Here is a 17,785-nt window from a genome sequence, read left to right as displayed (position 1 = left end):
TCCTATAATAGTATACTAGTAAAATTTATAAACTACTTACCGTTTTACGTAAACTACGGGTTTAAACTAAATTTACACTAACTATCTATTAAAGAAAAAAATACTAATAAAACTATTATTATAGCTAATAAACTTAAGGAACTACATTAAGAATTATAAATATAACTTAAATTTATTAAATAAAAAATAACTAAATTTATAAATACTAAAAAAATTAAAGGACTAACTTTTAAAAAGAGAGATATAATCTACTTACTCTAACATTTGTAAAATAATAAATAGCTAAATATTAAAATAAATAAGCTAAGTAATAAACTTAATTTTAAAAAACTTAAACCTTATAAAGTTATAAAGAAAATCAGACCTATTAATTATAAAATAAATCTTTTACTTACCCTAGGAAAATAAAAAAGAACTATATATTTAAATTTTTATATTTTACTATTAAAAAAAATATTAGTAAATAAAAAAATAGGTAAAGTTATATAAAATAAAATTATTATTTAAAGTAAAGAACTTAAATATAAGGTTAAGAAACTTAAGATAATAAAATTTAATAAAAATACTTAATAAACTAAATACCTAGTAAAATAAAAAGGTTATAATAAAATAAAAAACTTATAATAAACTATTAAGGACCTTAAATACTTAAAAGACTTTGTAAATAACTTTTACTAAAGTCTAGGTTTAGTAAAGAAGGGTTAAAAGCGTCTTAATTAATAACGTTAACTATAGAACCCTAAGTTACAGGACTAGATAAATTAAGTAATAATATATTAGCCTAATAAACTACCTCCGCTTCTTATACTTTCTACTTCTTATATTTAATATACTTTAATTCCTTTAAATTATTAATATTATAAGTAATAGCCCGCTTTATCTACTTTAACTACTTACGTTTTTAAGTACGAAGATATTTTACTTAGGTACTAGCCTTAAGCTATACCTCTTCCGCTTTTTTAAGCTTCTTATTTAATTTTAAATAATAAATTACTACCTTATATATTTATTATAGGGTAAGACTAAATACTTTATAATAAGATTTTTAATTTTAAATATAAAAAAAACACTAATAGGAATCTTTCTTTAAAGTAATATAATTACAGCCTTACTTTTTACAGTAAATATACGATTTTATAATAAAGATAAAATTTTCTAATATAGTATTAGTAAGGCTTTTACGCTTTTTTTTTTTTTACTTAAAAATAGGTTTATTATTACGCTTATACTTATAATTAGTTATAATAAAAAAATAAAAAATAAAGGTAAAATAAAAAAAATTATAATACCTACTAATAAAATAAGAGTAAATACTTATATACTACCTTAATTAGGTCTTAAGGATAAGATTAATAAGAGGGGGAGAATTATATTATAACCTAACTCTTAAAGTTATAATAATAGGCCAATAGGTTAGCCAGAACTAGATTAACTATAGGCCAATAAACTAATTAAAATTATTAATATTCCCTAATAGAAAAGCTAGGAAAGCTAGCTTTTTAAATAATCTACTATAGGAAAGCTAAGAAAACCAGCTTTCTAACATAATCTAGGATATATAACTAAATATATAAATTTACTTTATATTACTTATTAAAATACTTAAATAGCTAGTTATTATTACAGCGTTTATAATATAATTAAATTAAAACTTAGATATTTACTTTTATTTATATTACTAGCTGGTAATAAGATTGCCCATTTACCGACCTAATTACTCCGCTAACATAAACCATAGAACCACTCTAAGGTTTGTCCCTTGGGAACAGCTAACCTATAGTGCCTATAGGACCCGGTTCGTCACATTTGTACGTTTGGTTCGCCAGGCCCGCCATCTTCTCTATTCACACTTTGTTAGCTTATAGAACAAATACACTCCCACTGCTTATGACTTAAGGTTCCAGTCTGTAAATGGTTGAAGGTATTCGTATACTAAGTAGTGTTTGAAGCTTACATGTACGGCCCCTGCCTGGGACCACAGCCTGGATTAGTAGCTTGAAGACGGGTCAGACTAAGAGTAATAGTCTCTCCATCAGGAGTTGCGTGATCCAACGGTACTTGGATCTGTCCACACTCAACAGGGCTGGTAACACCGACCGGGCATTTGATCCATTCGACTGTAGGATTGTGGGCCCAAGCAGTAATTGAAAAGCTCAGAGCGAGCGCGATTCTCAAAGGAATGGGTCTTATTCCAGCCATGATGAGGAAGCCTAGACACTCAAAATTGAAGTGTTGAGGAGCTTGATTAACCGTGTAACTGATCATCTCGGTACTGATGCTTAAGCACGGCGGCGGCCTCATTATATGGTCATCAATGTCTAAGGGGGAGATCTATGTCAGTTTGCTATATTACCAACGCCAATAAGCTTACGAAGCTTCCAACCCAAATACAAGAGTCGCCCTCCCTTTCGTTTGGAATGTTTCAAGTTTTATGGCATCAGGAACTCGCCAGCGCATCTCTTACCAAAAGTCGCCCTAGGTGGAGTAGGCGGCAAGAGTACTAACTCATGGTAGTGCAGCATATGCAAGGCAGAGCTGGATTTACCTGGAAGAACCGAATGATTATACACTAGGGGGCCTGAAGGACCGCGAGTATCAAGTGGAACTTAACGGGGGGTAGACGGTGGGCGGTAATTAACAGTACATAAGGTATACCAAGGCCAAATTGGCAAAAGAAATAGCCCCTTGAGCTAACTAGAAGATCTCCATCGGATTATAGGATGAGCGGAGCCCTCGCGGCATGGAGCGCACCTCTTTCCTAACCAGACCATGGGATCTCTGGTAGAGCAAATTCTGGTTTTTTTTTCTCCAAGTTGGATGGTATACTTGGTTTGAGCTATTTATATTAGACCGGAGAACATGGATCAAATATCGTGTATGGATATAAAACATTCAGAATTTTGACAAAGCCCATTTGTTAGTCGAATGATCCTAATGGAAGTATTTACCATAAGAGCCCTTTAAGATGCAGGTCGTAGTCGCGTGACGTATTTGGAAAGATATGCGCATGGTTCATCATTGCAGAGAGTAATACGGCACTCTTTTGTAGGTCCGTAAGAATGCGAAAGCCACAAGGTTCATATGGCTACAAAGAGTACCCTCTTTACTGCCCCTCGTTTTCATTATCTTGCCTATATATAGCTTATAATCACAACTATATCAACTGTTCTTATTCATATCTTTTTATTCCCTCACCATCGTTTTCAATATTGTCTTTAGACGGTTTGCATATCAATTTTTACTTGTTGATTGACCACTGAATCTTGATACCTGACCTATCTCCCAGTTATCGTCTTTGCCCAATTAATTATCCTTTCTGCATTCCATCGATCTTGCAACTGCTCTTTATGATCCTCAAACTCATATAACGCATTTATAATAAATTCTCTTTCTTGTCCGTTACAGGCTTCGAACGCCAACACCAGTGGTACCACTATTCCAGCACCTTCGAGGGGCTTGAATTCACGGAAATATCTGATGCATTTTGCTATTCGATGACTTAACCCGGTTATTTCCAATTCAGCCACGGGGTCCCAAATGGCAGTAATTGACATAGCCTGGTTAGCAATGCGGCAAATACCGATTCGTACCGTAGCGTACAACACAAAACTTAGTGCGTCTTCTGGGTTTGGGAATTGGTAATACGTGAGAAACGGGGATAACGGATCAACCTGTTCAACTGGTACCCCGCGATCCCGCATCTCTGTAACTTGCAGATGATCAAGTATTCGTACACTGTTCATCTCCAATGTTGTTTCATTGCTAATATCCTCTGCAAGCGCAAGCGCTTTTCGTGAGTTTTTAGTCTGCTGGGCTGTCCTCAGCTTGGAGACTAATCTACACCAGCGACAGAGCCTGGCTGACAGACGAAAGATCTCTGTTGCACTTTTGCTTTCAATCATGTGACAGTCCAATGCTTTACTCATAACGGTTTGCCAGTCGGACATGTGATACACATTTGGCCGACCATAGAGTAGAGAGTGCATGTTCTGCCATCGTTTAAATAAGATAAGGTTAACACAAAATCCAAGACATATAATCTCATTGACATACCAGTAAGCGAAAGTTATCGAACATCAAAGAAACATCCAGGTCATCGTCTAGATCTGGCGGCCCTCGGGCAGCCATGATTGCGTTTATTCCTTCTAGGTGTTTGTTATGGCTTGTTTCTGCTTCTGGTTCGTATGTAGTCTGCAAGAGTGAAGCGTTAACCTCAATGATAGCACCTACCATATTTACACTTACCACAACTCTGTGAATTATGGATATAGCTGCTAGGACCGGCGTAGTAATTCCATTGCTGGGACTTTGTAATGCTTGAGCAAGCGACCCTAATGCTTGACTATATGCTCTTCGATCGAACAACTCCTGTGGAAATATGCCACGTTGATGATTTGTATAACACGACACCATAAACCTCACCGCATTGCATAACACCTGATTGCCAATCATATATCGCGGTAGAAGGGTGAATGACCTCTTGGACAATAAAGCATCAAGATTCATATCTTTGCTAGCATCAATAACGGCAATCAACTGGGCTATAGAGACATCTGCCTCGTTCCTAAGTGATGGACAGATGGCAGACTTTGGTTGATGGACTGGGTCTGGCATGACACAACTTTCCTCGGAGATGAATGGCTTTACTGAGTTCGGCGCTCTAATATAAACAAAGCGATTGGTTGGTTGACCGGAGCATTCAAAACCTTTGCGCTTGCAATAACCACACACAGGCCAGTTTTCGTCACACTAAAATATTAGAAGCATTTCAGGAGAATTAAGGTATTGTAATATCTCGCACACCTTAATTTTACGCCTTGCGCAAGACTGACATCTGTTACTCAAGGTAACACCCATGTTTGAAGACTAACGCGTGCCTTAGTGTAATGCTGGGACAAGGTGGAAGAAGAATATTTAGCTTAAACACAATTGCTGTGACATTCATAACATCGACAGCTAAAATGGTGGGTATGATTGAAAAAGAGAAAGTTTAAGGGGCATGTTCCAGAATGTTGTACCTCCTGTATTTTTATTGTGCCTTCGATTATGCCTTGTGGCCTCCACATTGTTAGGATTATGGGTATTCTGTCAACAAGTGGGTCGACTTCAGATGTTGTAAGATCAGCCTTCTCGATACCCTTGAAACAAACTTGGCTTATGTGTGCGCTGGTGTGTACGAAAGAGGAATAATACTGCGCTACCCTTGTAAATCTAATAATATTTGACTCTTCGTTAGGCGACGACTTCAAGAACAAAGGTTGAGTTTGAAATTGAGGTATAAATAAAGCGATTCTCCGCCTCAATTAAAAATGACAACTTCAAAACGCACAATTGCTTCTACAAAAAGCCGATTATTCCCAGCATTTTAGAGCTACATAAGACCACTGGTTTACTTTCATTATATTCAAATATGCTTTGGCTCTTTTATACAACTAGCATTCTCGCTGTACTGTGTACGCCAGCTGCGGCCTCAGTTGAAAGCAGGGTAGGCAATATCAGCACTGATGTCGCCCTTAGTAGTGACAAACTGACTTATTGGGAATAGGACTTCGCCTGTGGCAATGGAATGGGCCAGATCCAGAGTCTGAAAAACAACGTCTGCTGCCCCGGCGTGATGAAAACCGCACCTGGAAAGACGTACTGTTGCATCGGTGGCACTAATGACAACTGCGGTCAAGTTACCTGCTTCACGGATCTCAGCTCGTGCCAACACACTGTCGATGTCGACTCTCCAGATTATAAGGATCAAATCCAAAAGTTGACTGGGAAAAAACCCCCGAGCGCTAGTGGAGGCTCCAATTCTGGATCCGGAAGTTCGTCTTCATCTGGTGAGTCAGGCTCCAGTTCTGCCACCACGCTTTCCGCCTGTTCTGCTTCAGGCTCATCCACTAGCCCTACATCGCCTCCAACAATCGCCGCTTCTGCTACATCAGAATCCATCACTTCTTCAACGCTAGCGCCCACCGCTAATCATAAAAATACAGCTGTCGAAGTAAAAGCTGCTCTGACAGCGGTTATTGGCGTGGCAGTGGCACAAACAGTTTGGTATGCTCTCTAGGGTCTCTAAGATTGAGAGAAACTAGCCTCCGTAATTTCCATTTACACTTCTTGTCATGCAGGGCATTGTCATGGGCCTATGCGTGTTCATTTTATATAATATATATGTGTTTATTTATTTTTGAATAGCTCAGATGAAGAATTGCAATTACAAGCCGTTTGCCATGATTGCGATGCCGTTATATTATATAGGCTCCAACCATTTATGTAGTGGCAGTATTAGATATACTGTACAATTTATCATAAGCCTGATGCTATCCTCATCCCATCCCAGTCCCTCAGCAACCTTGCCACTTCGTATAGTCTCCGAATAAGTGACCCTTTAGTTCAAATGCAGTTCAGTGTTTACTCTGATAGAGAATCTTCAAATTTGTTCTTCCACATATATTTAGAAATCTTTATAGACGTGGGGCAGAGCCCGTGTCCTAAGGGGTCTTCGTGGGGGTCACAGGAATGAAGGATTTATCCACGTTCTTGCCACTAATGTAAATTAGGAAAGAGGTGCGCAGGTAACACACGTAAAAGGGAGAAAGCAGGCATATCTTTATTGAACTCCAGTATTCTAGGTATTACATCAAAGTGACGAGCTTTAGTAGCAACAAGTGATTACATTCTGAGTGGCAAGAAAAGGTTATGGAGGGGTATGTTACTGGACTGGAGGGGCTTCCCGCTCAATTGAGGTTTACTGAGTATACTGTGTTCCCTCGCAAGCACAGCCTCAGCTTATATTTTATTCAAGTGATGTTATTGGATCAGTATCATCTTTATGAAGACATTTAACTGGCCAGTTTTGCCAGGAAGACGCTACCTTTGAAAAGTCGCTGCCTAGTTATTAGGGCTCTGTAGTGACTAATCGCTAGTATACAAGTGACAGCCCGCTATAATATTACATCGGCCGGTTTCTACCCATGTTGGTTTTTATTTTATTTTGGTTTGTCTTATTTTCCAATTTTATTTTTTATTTTTATTTTTTATTTTTTTTGTTTGGCTTAATTGTGTTTCTTCGCTTCTTTATTTCTTTGTTCTTATTTTGTTTCCTTATTTGACTACTCTTATTTCCGAAATCTCGATGACAGTAGTCAGTCATCCCGTCCACAATCAGCAAATTGAGACTTTGGACGTTTGTTCTTATATAACCAAAAGACTTTTCTGTGTCGAGCATACTTGCAAATATTTACAGTGAGTCGAGTTGTTTTTGGAGATCAAAGAAATGGGATTTCCTCTAAGCAATCGATGTCAATATTGTGCGAGGCGGAAGATCAAGGTAAGATCAAGATTTTACTTGCTTGAGTTTTCCTCTGTGGCATACTAATCTTCTTAAACACTTCTACAGTGTGATGAGAAGTGGCCCACATGTAGCAATTGCAAATCGAGAGACCGCATGTGTTCTGGTCCGCCGGATGACCGCTTTGTACACATCCAGTTCCAAGAGTCGACTCAAGCTTGTTACAACCTCCGCGGGCAGAGGGCTACAGATGATCCAAGGCAATTGTCTAGGCCATCATCGACATCTCTGTCGTCTTTTCAACACAAAATCAAGGGATGCCGCTACCCCAACTCCTTCATCAATGTATATTCCCGCTCGAATAATGGACAGAAGGCCACACTTTGGAAAGGGCGAGATCCGAAATTAAGCATAAGCCCTTTGCTTCAGAATTGCGCTGATAACGCTGTTTGGAAGCTAATAACTGTCGCTCTGAATATGGAAGACGTAAACCTATACGCCTCATTATCGAAAAAATCGTACTCTCTACTGCCTCGCTACATGCGAAGCAGCACTGCGTTATGCGACGCAGTAACATTGATGATAGAAACCTATTCAAATCACCAACGTGGCCTCCCCACACAGAAGCTTATTGACAGAAAGGCTTACGGGCAAGCCTTGAGATCTCTCAACCAAGGACTACAAAGCTCTCAAAAGCAGCAAAATACGGCACTACTGGCAGCTGTGTCCATAATCCATAGGGTGGTGGTAAGCTTTCTAGCGTTTTACCTGTTAGAGCTGTCAGACACTAATTCATCTTTTAATTAGGCCACATATGAAGCTGAGCCGGAGCACAATCCAAGCGTGCATTTGCGAGGAATATATGCGATTATGACGGCATGTGGGCCACCTCAGCTTGATGATGAGCTGGGTCTCTCTCTTGCATTGGACAATATTGGTACTCTGGTAAGGCAAAGATCTTGCTGGGTTTAAGTTAACATTCATTGCTCACACATTGCCAGTATATGGACTCTCTAGTAAGCAGTAAACCCAATCTATATAATGGGCCTGAATGGCAGCGTGCTGTTCAAACTGCGTTAAACTCTGGTATAATCGAAAATGAGACCAAAGCCGATATTTACCGCCTTGCACTAAAGACCAGCAATTGGCCGTCGTTGTTCAGGCGACTAGATTGTATGCAACAAATTGACGATTACGAACCATCTGGCAATACGTTCATTGTGGCAAAGACAGCAGCTGAAGAGATGAATCTTATTCAGCGCCTTGGTGAATTATGCTTTGAGACTATGCGCAAACACGGCAACATTACTGAGCAGCTTGATCGTGCATCGCCATTTCTCATCTGCTATAGATTTACGGAGCCTTTAATGGCAATGCTATTTATATTGTATGCAATGGCGCAAATTGCCATAGGTTACGCTGTCAAGCACGTTTTGGCACTCAATGGAACCCATCGTCCTGACATTGACGCAGAAATTTCGGAGATGAGCTTAAGGATAGGCAGATGCATCAAGTACGCACGCCAATTCAAGCCACTATTTGGCTGTCGAGGATTCATATTGGCCCTGGTGCTGTCATTTGAGTCTTGTAGTGAGCAAGGGCGAGAGTGTGTTATAGATGCATTAAATGACCTTGAGCACTATAGAAACCCATCGTCAAGACTTTGGTGTAAGCAAAGTATAATGTCACTGGCAAAGTATATGACAGGAAGGGCTGTTATAAGCAGAAATGTACCTATTAAACCGAAAGACAACAAAGGGAAATCACGATAGCTATATATCGATTATGTACATTCATAATAGAAAGAGGTTAATATACGTTAACAAACTGGATTCATTTTTATTTATACATCGCACTATGACTCCTGGCAACTCCAGAAGAAGCTTGAAAAATATCTTTGCCTCGGTTGTCGTGGATAACATCAATCCACATAATATCTTTCAGCCGATTGCGGACTGACGTCCAGCTGGAAACCCTAGTTAAATTCGCAATCATCGAGTAGAGTAATTGATTGGTTGTATCATGGAAAATGAAAGCTCCCACAAAGAGCATCCAAAGTTTGAAGTTAGCTGCTTCTACCGTCGAATCGTCCATCCCTTGAATGATTGAGTGATATTGGCTTGCTAAAAACTCGTACTGGGAGCTGCTCCCGGGGATATATAAAAATATAGAAGCTTGGTAAGCAAGGAGACTAATACGGACGGCTTCATCCAAGAATTGAGCATCAAGAGGGTATCGGAGGGATAGGAGGCGGTATTGAATAGAAATCATAGCGTCTTGGAAAACTTCTTGCTTGAGTTTGTTTTGTGGGCTGACGAACGTATTAACTAGCAGAGAGAATTTCTGCATGTCAGTGAAAACAGTGAAAAGTTTATGACTAATATTACCGCGTAGCATATACGCGATCGATGAGGATGTATTTGGTTGTGAATATATTCTTTCAGAGGTAGCTTTGTCGAAACATGAGTCCCACGATAAGTCACCCTTGAGGAAAGTAGAGGGGCAGCCTGTTTTCAAGGACCACCCCAAGTCAATGCTTGTAAATATAGTTAGTGAAAACTCATCCATATGTGCATTCGCGACTCACCGGCAGATCTTCATTTGTACGTGCCCGTTACTTCTAAACGAGCCTAAACCGCCCCTAGCACGTATCATCTGTTTTAACCCTTTAATATGCGTCTTGCAAGCATTAGTGTCGCCCATTGCATCAGCTATCATGGCGAGGCTTATAACCACTGCCACAGTGCTATCGTGGAGTTGCATATGACAATCTTGTAGTTGCTTGTTCAAGAGACTAATAGTATTCCCCAAGTAACAGCGTGTCTCTGGGGAGAACTCGATGTCAGTACTGGATGAGTTTAAACCCTTGGTAGACTTGAAAGACAGGATATCTTGGAAAGCGCTGACACTAAAGAGAATTGACTGTAGATAAGATTCCGCTTTGAAGAGCCAGCGGAAAAAGCGCCAATTGAAGTTGTCGGACTCAACACACCAGTTGGCTGGATACATTATTTCTTTGACAGTCGTAAAATCTATGAAACAAATCTTGAGCGCCATTTTCGGGGGGTTCATGAGCAGTAATATCCAGCTTACATCTGTAAAGAAGGGCCTGCGAGGAGAAGTGTAGAGGACAGGCAAATTTGGTTAATGCCAGGTCGTGAGGTGGCTTTAACGGACTGGCAATCGCTAATACCGATACGATGGCGGCCTGGTTTCCGCACTCTTTGACACGCACTATAATTGCACTACCATCGGCAGCAACGTGTGCCTGATTTGTCGGTGTTGAGGTATAAACAACAATAGTGTCTGGGCATTGAACATTTTTGTTTTCGACACTCGGAACAGTCAACGTGGCCGCTGCTGTTGATGTCGCGTTTTTCTCGCGCTCACCGAAATCTGTGACTCCGGCTACTTCTGACGACCCCTGTTTGAGCTTTTGGACACGGTGCCTTTTTTTGTTCTTTCCGCGCATAACATGGCTTCTAATAAGTTTTCGGACATTGGAATGCGGCCTTCCAACAGAATCAGAAGCAATAAACTCGAATGTCTCTGCTACGTTGTATTAGTGATATTCCGCTCTCGATAGGGGATTGGCTATTCGTACTGCTGGCTCGAGATTGCAACGCTATTGGATTCCAGACCTGCCTCCCATGCGTCTTTTGGCTCTGGGGATCACCTTGCTCTTCAAACATCTCACGTTTGAGAGGACGAGTTGCTGTTGTGATACAGGTTGAATTGAGTGGAAAAGCCGATATTACAGGGATATTCATCACCAAGTAGTCGTTCAGGAAGAGTAAGAAGAGACAAGATTGTTTGCTTGAAAAGGGAACCAATCCTGACTTCAATGCGAGCTGATCCGCATGACACACGGCCTGTTAGTGCCTGCCCCATCATTTGGCTTCAATTCCGCGCCAAGACAAGATTGTTTCCCTATAATGGTAAAGCGTTGCAAGAGAATAGACCCACTATCCCGAGACAGCCGCGCGTATTGGATAAGACGACGTGCAGGTAGCATTACCAGTGTTCTGCTTTTAGAGCCTCTAAGCATCCTCGTTTAGCTCCACCATTTGTCACTCAGGCCCAAACATATATTCAAACGGGTAAGGTGGAATTAAATTCCATAGACGGTTGGACTCACTGTGACGTTTCATTATTCAACTCGGCATCAAGTCAAGCCGCGATGTCAAGATTGTTTTCCTGTTCCGTCAATGTTCAAATGTTTCGACATGGTCCCAGATTGATATTTAACTACAACATGCCGGCTGGTAAACAAAACTTCTCCGATACCAACTACTACTCATTCTTTCCAATAACTTTGCGATTCGTATAATCTTTGCCCTTACAGACTCTTCAAAATGACTTCCAAGTCCTTTGACCTAGGCCGTGGCGATGGCTACCACTTCTTTCGCTCTCAGCTATCCAGGCCAATTCTTCCACCTCATGGGATATCCATTTCGGGACAGACAGCTATCCTTACAGGCTCAAACACTGGGCTTGGATTTGCTTGCGCAAAATGGCTTTTGGAACTGAATGTTGGTCGTTTGATCATGGCCGTTAGAACCCCCTCCAAAGGCGAAGCGGCCGCGGCGGAGCTGCGCAAAAGACACAAAGGCGCCCAAATTGATGTCTGGCAACTTGATATGCTGTCATATAAGAGTGTGCAAGATTTTGCTGCCAAATGTCGGACATTAGATAGGCTCGACATCGCCATTCTGAACGCCGGAGTGATTGAACAGTCCTTCCAGCTGGGCCCACAAGGTCACGAGAAGATGTTCCAAGTCAACTATCTATCTACTGTTTTGTTAGCTTTTCTTCTCCTCCCAACTCTCAAAGAAAAGTCGCCACGAGGTCATCCTGGTCGCCTCACCATTGTTGGCTCATGCACAGCATATTTTACCAAACTACCCTACCGAGGCTCTAATCCGTTCTTGTCAACTTTTGATGATCAATCTAAATTCAACACATCGGAGCAATATCCTGCAAGTAAAATACTTGCTCACTTCTGGATATTGAAACTTGCTGAAAGAGTCAAGAAGGAATATGTGATTGTCAATTTGGTGGATCCTGGACTGGTGAGAGGCACCGAAATTAACAGAGGAGTCAACCCTATCATCAAAATGATTTTCGATACTGTTATGTGGGGTTTCGGTCGAACCATGCGGAACGGATCCAGCACCTACATTGATGCAGCGATATTGAGGGGTGATGAAACGCATGGCAGCTACTTGATGGATTGGAAGATACAGCCGTAAGTATCTTATAACCTGTGAATAACCACTGTCAAGATATGGGCATACGACCTTGTGGTATAAAAAGACTAATTCTGTAAAAATAGTTATGCAACTCCGATATATGACAGCGAAGGTGAATCACTTGCGACGCGTATCTGGAATGAAACCCTAGCGGAACTAGCATTTGCTAACATCGAAGGCATCCTGAGTACTATGGCTTGAAGAAATGAGATTTCAATTTTCAGTTTATACCTACATAAGAGCGGAGTTGCCACACAATAATGAGGCTCAACAGCAGCAAGGTTAGCTCTTAAAGAAGTAGGTTGGCAAGTTTGTTCAAAGTTAAGATAAAACTTTATACTAAGAATAATATTACATCCAATCACCCCTAAACTACCAGTACAGCTTTACGATTCCTCACTGTCTACCAAACCCAGTTAGCATCTATAGGTACAACTTTTACTTATTTCTTTGGTAGTGTTTTCGATGTGAATGCCCAGAATGTTCTTCTGTCATTCGTCGTGGGATGCTCATATGTTCCTTGATTATTTCTGTTTTTCGACACTAAGTTAACTCTAAGCCAGCTTATGGTGCTAATGTTTTAATCGAATCCACCCAATATGAAGATTGCAAAGACTGGGAAACAAAGATCCTCGCAATGATACTCAGTGATGATCCTAGAGAGAAAGCAATTGAGGTTTCAGTAGAAATGATCTTAGTTGATAGTAAGTCTATAGCGGCTAAGGTTATCTGAAGTAATTTATACTATCGTCTAGCATTGAGTAAGTCATGTCAATCAACTAGAAGGCTGCGTTACAGATTTGTCGCCCTGGGTCCAAATAACATCCAGCATCCAACGCTTGATCTTCCACAAACCATCCAATCCATCATATTTCAGATCAATTGAATATTCTCCGCAAACTAGGAACTTAGGGCTCTCTGGATCTCTGCCTTTCCAGCTGGGCAATGCTGTGCTAAGGCGTAGGCCGTAAGTGAGGCTGCATCGGCCCCATTTTCAACCTGAACGCGAATGTTGCTAATCATGTGCGTTGTATCCAACGGCCCAAGTGAGTCGAGCATGTTTTTGCGTATGTCAGATAGACCAATAAGTTTCATGTTTCGGTGTGGCACTTCGAGTGTCACATCTTCCGACGCAAATGCGGAATCGAAAATGGCTGCGTCATAGCGGTCTAAGCCTTTTACTGGCGCGAAAGACCGCGTCAGCAATTGCTTCGCGGTCAGTCAGTATATCAGATACGTGTCTGTTAGACATTGTAAAGATATCACTAGACTTTAATGACGGTAGATCAGGTATGATGAAGGCAAAGAGTAACTCGGGATGCAAGCTTATTCGCAGAGGAGGGGCTTGAACAATGAAGAAGTCAAGCCGTGGATTCAGATTTTGAATGTTTCATTAAAAGGCCGGTGGAAAAGTGAGCTTCGCTTCAGAGTTGAATTGAAACGTGGTTAAATATCACAATCTTACTACCTCAACAGCCTATTAATAGTCCTTCAGACGAAATATGGGTTCAAGCTGGACAACACTCACCCAGTTTGAGCCAGTAGTTTTCGGAAAAGTATGATTCTTAACTCCGGATTGTGGTCTTCAGTATTCTTCATCTCGACAGATAAGTTACTCGTTAGTCCTAGTTAGAATTTGCATAATCGATGAAGGGGACGAATACGTGCGGTATCTATTCGGAGCAACTGCTCTTAAATCCGAGCTGTAAGACTTCCCTTTTCTTTGAACTTGATGAATAGGTCGTTGTCTAGGGATGGCCTATTTTCGGCCAATTGGAGTTAGTCTTAAGCTGAGTGAGAAAATAAGTAACTCTAGTTGTCAATAGAAAGAAGGATCACATTCCGTTCATGGAGACTCCGGAAAATGGTAGCATTTTGATTAATGAGTGTATGCGCCGGAAATAAGTTATAAATTCCGTGTTATGAAAAGAAACCATTTACATTTTGCTTGACCTTAATTCTGTATGATATTAAAGTGCTTGAATATAAATATTTCACGTTGCCTTTCGTTCTCCGTGAAGGAAGTGGTTGCATTAACAGTCAACTAGTTCTCATGGTAGTCTTAGACTTTCGCCAACATTCAGCAACAACATGAGTATTCACCCAGATTTTCAGCTTCCTGAGACTTTCAGAGGTCTCCAGTTTACTTCTCCATCAAAGCCGGGATCCGTTGTCGAACTTCCTACGCCTTGCCATCTGCCGGCTCAGTCATTTTACGGCCATTGAACTCACACATTGTGTCATATGCCAAAGAGGTTTTCAGTAATGGGAACGTCCGGGGTTACAAATATCCCCTTCCCTTGATTCCCGGTACCAACGGAATTTGTCGCATTGCTGCACCAGCGACAGATACACCTCATCTTCAAGTCGGAATGTTGGTCTATACATCCGGCATCATTCGACCACGTGACAACCTTAACATGCTGCCACTTCTACAGGGCATTCATATGGGCGCTTCGCCAGAAGGCCAAGCGCTTATGAATGGAGAGTGGAGAAACGGTACTTGGGCTGAATAAGTCAAAGTCCCAGCTGAGAACATCCATGTGCTGAATGAATATATCTTGACGAAGGAGTTGGGCTACAGTTTTGAAGATCTCGGATATATCAGCACTCTCGCAGTCCCTTTTAGTGGACTCAGTGATATTAGCCTTCGACCCGGAGAAACGGTGATAGTGGCGCCCGCGACTAGGAATTTTGGTAGCGCGGCTGTGCTTGTTGCACTGGCGATGGGTGCAGGCAAGGTAATCGCTGTGGGCCGTAACGAAGCCAAGCTAAAACAGATTTGTCACGACACAAACAATAGCAAAGTCGTGCCGGTCACTATATCGGAAGATCTAGGCGCCGATACTGCAGCTCTCCAGGCGCATGGACCAGTTGACGTGTATTTCGACATCTCACCAAATTCAGCGGCCAAAGCATTGTATATCAAAGCTGGTATTTCTGCCTTGCGTCGAGGTGGTCGCGTCAGCTTCATGGGTGGCATAATGAACGATATCGACCTTCCGTATCACATGATGATGTTCAAAGCATTAACTCTGAAAGGAACTTTTATGTATACGCCGCAGCAAGTATATGAGCTTATTCGATTGATTGAGACAGGACTGCTTCCTATAGGGGAAAAGGGTAGAATACAAGTCAGCGGCAGATTTCCCTTGCATAAATGGGAGGAGGCGTTTGAGAATGCTAGCCAAGCTGGACCAATGCAAGCTACCTACTTTCAGCCGAATTTCAAGGGCTAAATATGTTCTAGCGAAGAAGCGAAGAGCTGTAAATAGAAAGACACTACCTTTGACTTTCACATATTGTTCATTGTATTGCCAGAATCGCATTTAAAGTAAATCTCATAGTTCTTTCTCTTTTTGCGTCACTGAGTATAAAGTGATATTGATACTCTGCTGGGCAATCACGATATTTTGCCTTCTTAAAGGCATAGCATCGCCCAATCTCCTATCTGTATAGGATGAGCGGGATAGTATTTGTATTGTGTCCATGAATTGTTTTCCGATATTTGGAACATATTGTTCACAACATGGGAGGCTGTGCTAATCCGATATCTAGTCTATTGCCCGCTATGGATCTCATGGCTGTGTACGGACCCAGAATAAGCATTTATTTCCGAGAAAATAAGTCAACGCGAGGCCACAAAGCTGTGAAGGGAATACTGAGATGCAAATAAGGCTGCTTCTGTCAGCAATAGGACGCGCTTACTAAGGCCACTTAATTATATAAATAGCTGATCATCTGCCCGTACAACTTTTGGTCAATTTCTACCCTTAGCACAACGGTTATTCTCGATCTTTCAGTCCACGACATGACAGCTATAATCTCACCCAGTAGGGCGGTCAGCTTAGTAAAGGCTACCACGTTCGATTTTTTCAACGAACGAAATGACACAATCCGCAGGTCTCTGATACAGGAGCATTGGAGACCAGACATCACTTGCCATACTCCTTTTGGCGACTTCAAAGGCTATGAAGCGATGGGAGAATTGTGGAAGGGTATGTAACTGTCCTAAATCTAGAAGAAGATTGTGATTGCTTTAAATCGCGCTTCGCTAACGATGGATCACTTTTTCTAGCACTTCATGCTGATGAGAAGAGTGAATGGATATTTAAACCGCGAGGGGACTTGTGGCTTAACGGAGATGTGATCATGCAAAGCTGGACGTATGGTAATGCAGATGGAATGCCTGGAATGACAGGCTGGGATGTGATCATATTGGACGGCGATGGATTGGTCAAGGAGCTCTATGCTATGATCGAAGGCGTTCACACGCATGAATTCGCCTTGTAAGCACAGCACTTTTGCACTTCTGTACTGCTGATGATAGTCTCCTTGGGCGCGTGCATAGTACTAATGCTCAATGACATATGCATCACTAATAACTAAAATGAAGATAACACTTGGCGTAGGTTTTTGTGCGTTGTACCTTTCGTAAAACTCTAGGACTCTAGTGAGCAAAGCCCGAAATGTCATGGGCAGCCTAGCTTTTTTGGAGTCACAAGGCCATTGCAAAATGATACCAGGTGACTCTCGAAGCCTTGCCCCTTAGGGGCACTGGCGCCCATCTGTTGGCCAGAACGAATGTTCTTCGCTTGTCACTTTGCCCATAATATGATCATACGCTTGCCGACTTGGAGTTACAGCTGGACTGGCTTCGGCAATACAGGCGGAGCACTTTATGCGGAGCACAGATCCGGAACGCCAGTCTGGGAAATCCAACCCCTTGTCTGCGGGGCATAATCATGGTCCAGTGGAACCAAGTTTTATCCGGCTCGGAGTATGTAGGGCTGCCTTAGAGGCGTTAACCAATGGGGAGGTCGAAAGACCTATTGGCAAACCGACAAGCCCAATTTGCGGACCGTTTTAGTTGACGCAGTCCAAGGCAGCCAGTCAAGAGATGCATGTATCGACCAGAGAAAGTCAATCAGGATTGAATTTAGTTTGATTTTATATTACCCCTCAATCTGACGGCCCATACGACTTCTCTAGGGGTATCGCTATGGCAAATTGATGACATCCCAAGTAGATAAGGTAATTCATTCATGTTTCGAGGGATTGTCGTCGTCCTGGCGATATGCATACAAGATGCTGCGAAACCACGTTGCAAACAATATGTTTCCAAATTATAGTATGTCTTTATTCTTACCAGAAGGATTAGTCTTTGCTATTGAAGCCAACGGTTACATTGTTGGGGTATCGACAAATATCCTCTTGTAACATGGTTATGGTGTTTGTAGAAGGGTGAAGG

The 17,785-nt window shown here is 41.5% G+C and overlaps 9 protein-coding genes across 9 annotated transcripts; 5 read left to right on the top strand and 4 right to left on the bottom strand.

The window, feature by feature from the left end:
- Positions 1-1,800: 1,800 nt before the first annotated feature.
- M431DRAFT_11629 (hypothetical protein) lies at positions 1,801-2,199 on the bottom strand (the record flags this gene model as incomplete). The annotated part of the gene is made up of 2 exons (XM_024911956.1): positions 1,801-1,840; positions 1,955-2,199. 2 exons carry the CDS (start codon positions 2,197-2,199, stop codon positions 1,801-1,803), a joined length of 285 nt encoding a protein of 94 aa, XP_024767281.1.
- Positions 2,200-3,275: 1,076 nt separating this feature from the next.
- M431DRAFT_488464 (hypothetical protein) lies at positions 3,276-4,857 on the bottom strand (the record flags this gene model as incomplete). Its single annotated transcript, XM_024916563.1, has 4 exons — positions 3,276-3,989; positions 4,054-4,191; positions 4,246-4,749; positions 4,804-4,857. The coding sequence occupies 4 exons, from the start codon at positions 4,855-4,857 to the stop codon at positions 3,276-3,278; spliced, it is 1,410 nt and encodes a 469-aa protein (XP_024767280.1).
- Positions 4,858-5,410: 553 nt separating this feature from the next.
- Positions 5,411-6,058, top strand: M431DRAFT_488463 (hypothetical protein; the record flags this gene model as incomplete). Its single annotated transcript, XM_024916562.1, has 2 exons — positions 5,411-5,485; positions 5,546-6,058. 2 exons carry the CDS (start codon positions 5,411-5,413, stop codon positions 6,056-6,058), a joined length of 588 nt encoding a protein of 195 aa, XP_024767279.1.
- A 1,176-nt stretch (positions 6,059-7,234) lies between these two features.
- On the top strand, positions 7,235-9,088 carry M431DRAFT_550180 (hypothetical protein). The gene is made up of 4 exons (XM_024921312.1): positions 7,235-7,321; positions 7,391-8,029; positions 8,090-8,227; positions 8,284-9,088. The coding sequence occupies exons 1-4, from the start codon at positions 7,268-7,270 to the stop codon at positions 9,052-9,054; spliced, it is 1,602 nt and encodes a 533-aa protein (XP_024767278.1). The 5' UTR covers positions 7,235-7,267; the 3' UTR covers positions 9,055-9,088.
- A 21-nt stretch (positions 9,089-9,109) lies between these two features.
- M431DRAFT_526056 (hypothetical protein) lies at positions 9,110-10,974 on the bottom strand (the record flags this gene model as incomplete). The annotated part of the gene is made up of 4 exons (XM_024920660.1): positions 9,110-9,818; positions 9,870-10,314; positions 10,376-10,834; positions 10,887-10,974. The coding sequence occupies 4 exons, from the start codon at positions 10,972-10,974 to the stop codon at positions 9,122-9,124; spliced, it is 1,689 nt and encodes a 562-aa protein (XP_024767277.1). The 3' UTR covers positions 9,110-9,121.
- Positions 10,975-11,637: 663 nt separating this feature from the next.
- On the top strand, positions 11,638-12,534 carry M431DRAFT_101932 (hypothetical protein; the record flags this gene model as incomplete). Its single annotated transcript, XM_024911362.1, has 2 exons — positions 11,638-11,821; positions 11,855-12,534. The coding sequence occupies 2 exons, from the start codon at positions 11,638-11,640 to the stop codon at positions 12,532-12,534; spliced, it is 864 nt and encodes a 287-aa protein (XP_024767276.1).
- A 900-nt stretch (positions 12,535-13,434) lies between these two features.
- Positions 13,435-13,786, bottom strand: M431DRAFT_488459 (hypothetical protein; the record flags this gene model as incomplete). The annotated part of the gene is made up of 2 exons (XM_024916561.1): positions 13,435-13,743; positions 13,772-13,786. 2 exons carry the CDS (start codon positions 13,784-13,786, stop codon positions 13,435-13,437), a joined length of 324 nt encoding a protein of 107 aa, XP_024767275.1.
- An 839-nt stretch (positions 13,787-14,625) lies between these two features.
- Positions 14,626-15,872, top strand: M431DRAFT_550151 (hypothetical protein; the record flags this gene model as incomplete). The annotated part of the gene is made up of 4 exons (XM_024921311.1): positions 14,626-14,668; positions 14,695-14,940; positions 15,052-15,657; positions 15,856-15,872. 4 exons carry the CDS (start codon positions 14,626-14,628, stop codon positions 15,870-15,872), a joined length of 912 nt encoding a protein of 303 aa, XP_024767274.1.
- A 445-nt stretch (positions 15,873-16,317) lies between these two features.
- On the top strand, positions 16,318-16,940 carry M431DRAFT_514313 (hypothetical protein). The gene is made up of 2 exons (XM_024920202.1): positions 16,318-16,532; positions 16,613-16,940. The coding sequence occupies exons 1-2, from the start codon at positions 16,346-16,348 to the stop codon at positions 16,825-16,827; spliced, it is 402 nt and encodes a 133-aa protein (XP_024767273.1). The 5' UTR covers positions 16,318-16,345; the 3' UTR covers positions 16,828-16,940.
- Positions 16,941-17,785: the final 845 nt, after the last annotated feature.

The sequence above is a fragment of the Trichoderma harzianum genome, assembly GCF_003025095.1.
Source record: "Trichoderma harzianum CBS 226.95 unplaced genomic scaffold M431scaffold_39, whole genome shotgun sequence".
NCBI lineage: Eukaryota > Fungi > Ascomycota > Sordariomycetes > Hypocreales > Hypocreaceae > Trichoderma > Trichoderma harzianum.
This window is presented reverse-complemented; position numbering and strand designations above follow the sequence as displayed.